This window comes from Apteryx rowi, unplaced genomic scaffold, assembly GCF_003343035.1.
Source record: "Apteryx rowi isolate R43461 unplaced genomic scaffold, aptRow1 scaffold_1047, whole genome shotgun sequence".
NCBI lineage: Eukaryota > Metazoa > Chordata > Aves > Apterygiformes > Apterygidae > Apteryx > Apteryx rowi.
Window position 1 is genome coordinate 1 of NW_020447250.1, and position 3,163 is coordinate 3,163.

General features: G+C 52.8%; 1 protein-coding gene across 10 annotated transcripts in view; it reads right to left on the reverse strand.

The window, feature by feature from the left end:
- Positions 1 to 10: 10 nt before the first annotated feature.
- LOC112967237 (butyrophilin subfamily 1 member A1-like) overlaps positions 11 to 3,163 on the reverse strand; it is a 6,072-nt gene continuing 2,919 nt past the window's right edge. The window contains exons 5-9 of one of the 10 annotated variants that reach the window (XM_026068227.1): positions 2,976 to 3,092; positions 2,190 to 2,210; positions 1,526 to 1,546; positions 863 to 883; positions 15 to 151 (exon numbers count right to left, since the gene is read on the reverse strand). In XM_026068227.1, coding sequence (XP_025924012.1) covers positions 51 to 151; positions 863 to 883; positions 1,526 to 1,546; positions 2,190 to 2,210; positions 2,976 to 3,092 — 281 coding nt within the window. In that variant the 3' untranslated portion in view covers positions 15 to 50. Of the gene's footprint in view, positions 152 to 862; positions 884 to 912; positions 1,178 to 1,525; positions 1,547 to 2,189; positions 2,211 to 2,975; positions 3,093 to 3,163 lie in introns of those variants that run through there. The other 9 variants (XM_026068255.1, XM_026068247.1, XM_026068237.1 and 6 more) reach the window with 9 other exon arrangements.

Here is a 3,163-nt window from a genome sequence, read left to right on the forward strand (position 1 = left end):
GCTGACAAGACTGAGACCTTGCTTGGAAAGCACTGAACTTGGGACAACCATCAGGAGAAGCTACCTCTATTCAGGAGGGAACAGATTTTTGCAGGGGATTTACAAGTGGAACCAGGAAAGAGAGACTCACTCAGCTCCGTGGTCTTTGCCTCTGAAAAGCAAAAGAAAATGAAGAGTCATCAGCAGAGGAGCTTCCCATCCCCAAGATACCACCCCAGGAGAAGGCATCGCTGGGGATGGTTCTGACCCCCTGAGGATTTTGCTTCTCTCCCCCATATCAAGGGAACGGGCAACGCACAAAAACTCTCAGGGCAGGCCCTGATCCCAGTCAGCTGCATCCCCGTGCTGGGGACATGAACAGCCCTCAGGCACAACCTGAGCTTTAACTCAAATCCTTTCCCAGGCAATAACCCAAACCAACAAGCCAGTGTCCATCCCAGGCACACAGCTCTAGAAAGCTTTTGGAACTGTATCTGGAGGAAGAAGACTCCCTCATCTCTCTGCACTCTTTCTCCGAAAAGCAAAGGAAAAGGAAGAGGCCATGCGTCACAGAGATTCCCATCCCCGAGGGACAATCGCAGGAGAAGGCATCACTGCGGATGGCTGTGCTCCCCTCATTTTATTTCTCTCCCCCACACCCAGGGAAAACATAATGCACACACACTCCCAGAACATGGCCTGGGACCWGCCTACTGCACCCCTCTGATCCATGGGCTCACACAACCCCCCACCTCAGCCAGGGCCTGTTTCAACCCAAATCATCTCTTCAGAAAACACGCAAAAAGCATCAAGCCAGTCTCCATCCCAAGGACACAACACTGTGGAAAKGTTTCAGAAGTGGAAATGCAGAAAAACAACTCACCCAGATCTCTGGACTGTTGCTCTACAAAGAAAAGCAGAAGGAAGAGGAGATTAGCAGAGGACCTGCCTTTGGCAGCACAAGCAACTCTGGAAGGGGCAGGCCCTGCTCTCTGCGTTCTTCCCTCCTTTCCCTTCCTGGACCCAGGGAACGSGCAATGCACAGACATGCACAGTCCACTAAGCCCTCGCACTCTTCAAGCTCTCAAGCAATAACCAAAACCAACAAGCGAGTGTTCATCCCAGGCACACAGCTCTAGAAAGCTTTTTGAACTGGATATGGAGGAAGAAGACTCCCTCATCTCTCTGCACTCTTTCTCTGCAAAGCAAAGGAAAAGGAAGAGGCCATGCGCCACAAAGCTTCCCATCCCCAACAGACAACCGCAGGAGAAGGCATCACTGGGGATGGCTGTGCTCCCCTCATTTTATTTCTCTCCCCCACACCCAGGGAACAGCTAATGCACAGACACTCCCAGAACATGCCCTGGGACCAATCTACTGCAACCCTCCRCTCCATGGGCACAGAGAACCCCCCGCCTCAGACAGGCCTTGTTTTCACCCAAATCRTTCCTTCAGACAAGACACAAAAAGCATCAAGCCAGTGCCATCCCAAGCACACAACACTGTGGAAAGGTTTCAGAAGGGGAAATGAGGAAAGACGACTCACCCAGATCTCTGGACTGTTGCTCTACAAAGAAAAGCAGAAGGAAGAGGAGATTAGGAGGGGACCTGCCTTTGGCAGCACAAGCAACTCTGGAAGGGGCAGGCCCTGCTCTCTGCGTTCTTCCCCCCTTTCCCTTCCCATACCCAGGCAACGSGMAATGCACAGACACTCGCAGGCCACTAAGCCCTCGCACTCTTCAAGCTCTCAGGCAATAACCCAAACCAAAAAGCGAGTGTCCATCCCAGGGGCACAGCTCTAGAAAGCTTTTTGAACTGGATATGGAGGAAGAAGACTCCCTCAGCTCTCTGCACTCTTTCTCGGAAAAGCAAAGGAAAAGGAAGAGGCCTTGCGCCACAGAGCTTCCCATCCCCGATGGAAAACTGCAGGAGAAGGCATCCCTGGGGACGGCCGTGCTCCCCTCATTTTATTTGTCCCCCCTACACCCAAGGAACAGCTAATGCACAGACACTCCCAGAACATGCCCTGTGCCAAGCCTACTGCACCCCTCTGCTCCATGGGCACAAACAACCCCCATCCTCAGCCAGGCCTTGTTGTAACCCAGATCGTTTCCTCAGACAACATGGAAAAAGGATCAAGCCAGTGCCCATCCCAAGCACACAACACTGTGGAAAGGTTTCAGAAGTGGAAATGCAGAAAGACAACTCACCCAGAACTCTGGACAGCTTTCCTAAATAGAAAAGCAGAAGGAAGAGGAGATTAGGAGGGGACCTGCCTTTGGCAGCACAAGCAACTCTGGAAGGGGCAGGCCCTGCTCTCTGCATTCTTCCCCCTTTCCCTTTCCATACCCAGGGAACGGGCAATGCACAGACATGCGCAAGCCACTAAGCCCTCGCACTCTTCAGCCTCTCCCTACTTATTCCACAGCAGCAGCTCACAACTGTGCAGSATCAGACTTTGCCTCCTTCCTTCACAATCAACACATGGAAGCAGAACAAGCCCAGTCGCCCTCCTTTCTTGGACAACTGTATATGAAGATGAATTCAAGTGAGTGTGGTGTATTTGCAAGGTTTGTGCATCAATAGCAGCATAAGAGCCGCTCACACCACCCTGGCCACATGCTTTCCAGGCTGCACACCAACACGCAACATCTCCCCTGCTGTGTCAGCCTGCTGGCAAACTCAGCTGGGACGCTGCTAGAGCAGCTGTCAGCACAAGGGAGATTTTTTGACAACTCCTGGTCCAAAGCTGTGCTCCCTCTCCTCCCGCTTTGTCCCCCTGCCTTCTGCCGGGAGCCCAAGTCAGGTTCTCCGCACGCTGAAGGCATGCTGCAAACACACCCGTGATGCCCACAGGGGCGAGCTCCCTTTGCACCTTAGCAGAGGTGGGTCAGGGTCTCCAGCTCCGTCACGGCCTCACCCCTCCGCTCTTCACCCCTCCAAACAACATCCCTTTCCAGCTAGATGGTTCCTCCCTTGACCCATCAGGATTTTACCTGTCTTCTTAAACAGACGAACACTGAAGAGAGTTAAACCAGGTATCAGCACTAACAGAGCCACCAGCATCACTGCCAGAGCCACCTTCCAGGGATGGGCATCATGGAAGAAGGGAGCTAAGAAAGCAAAAGGAAAGGCTCGTTTTACACTTCAAGGCCTGAGGAAAACCCCATGTTTCCCACATGAC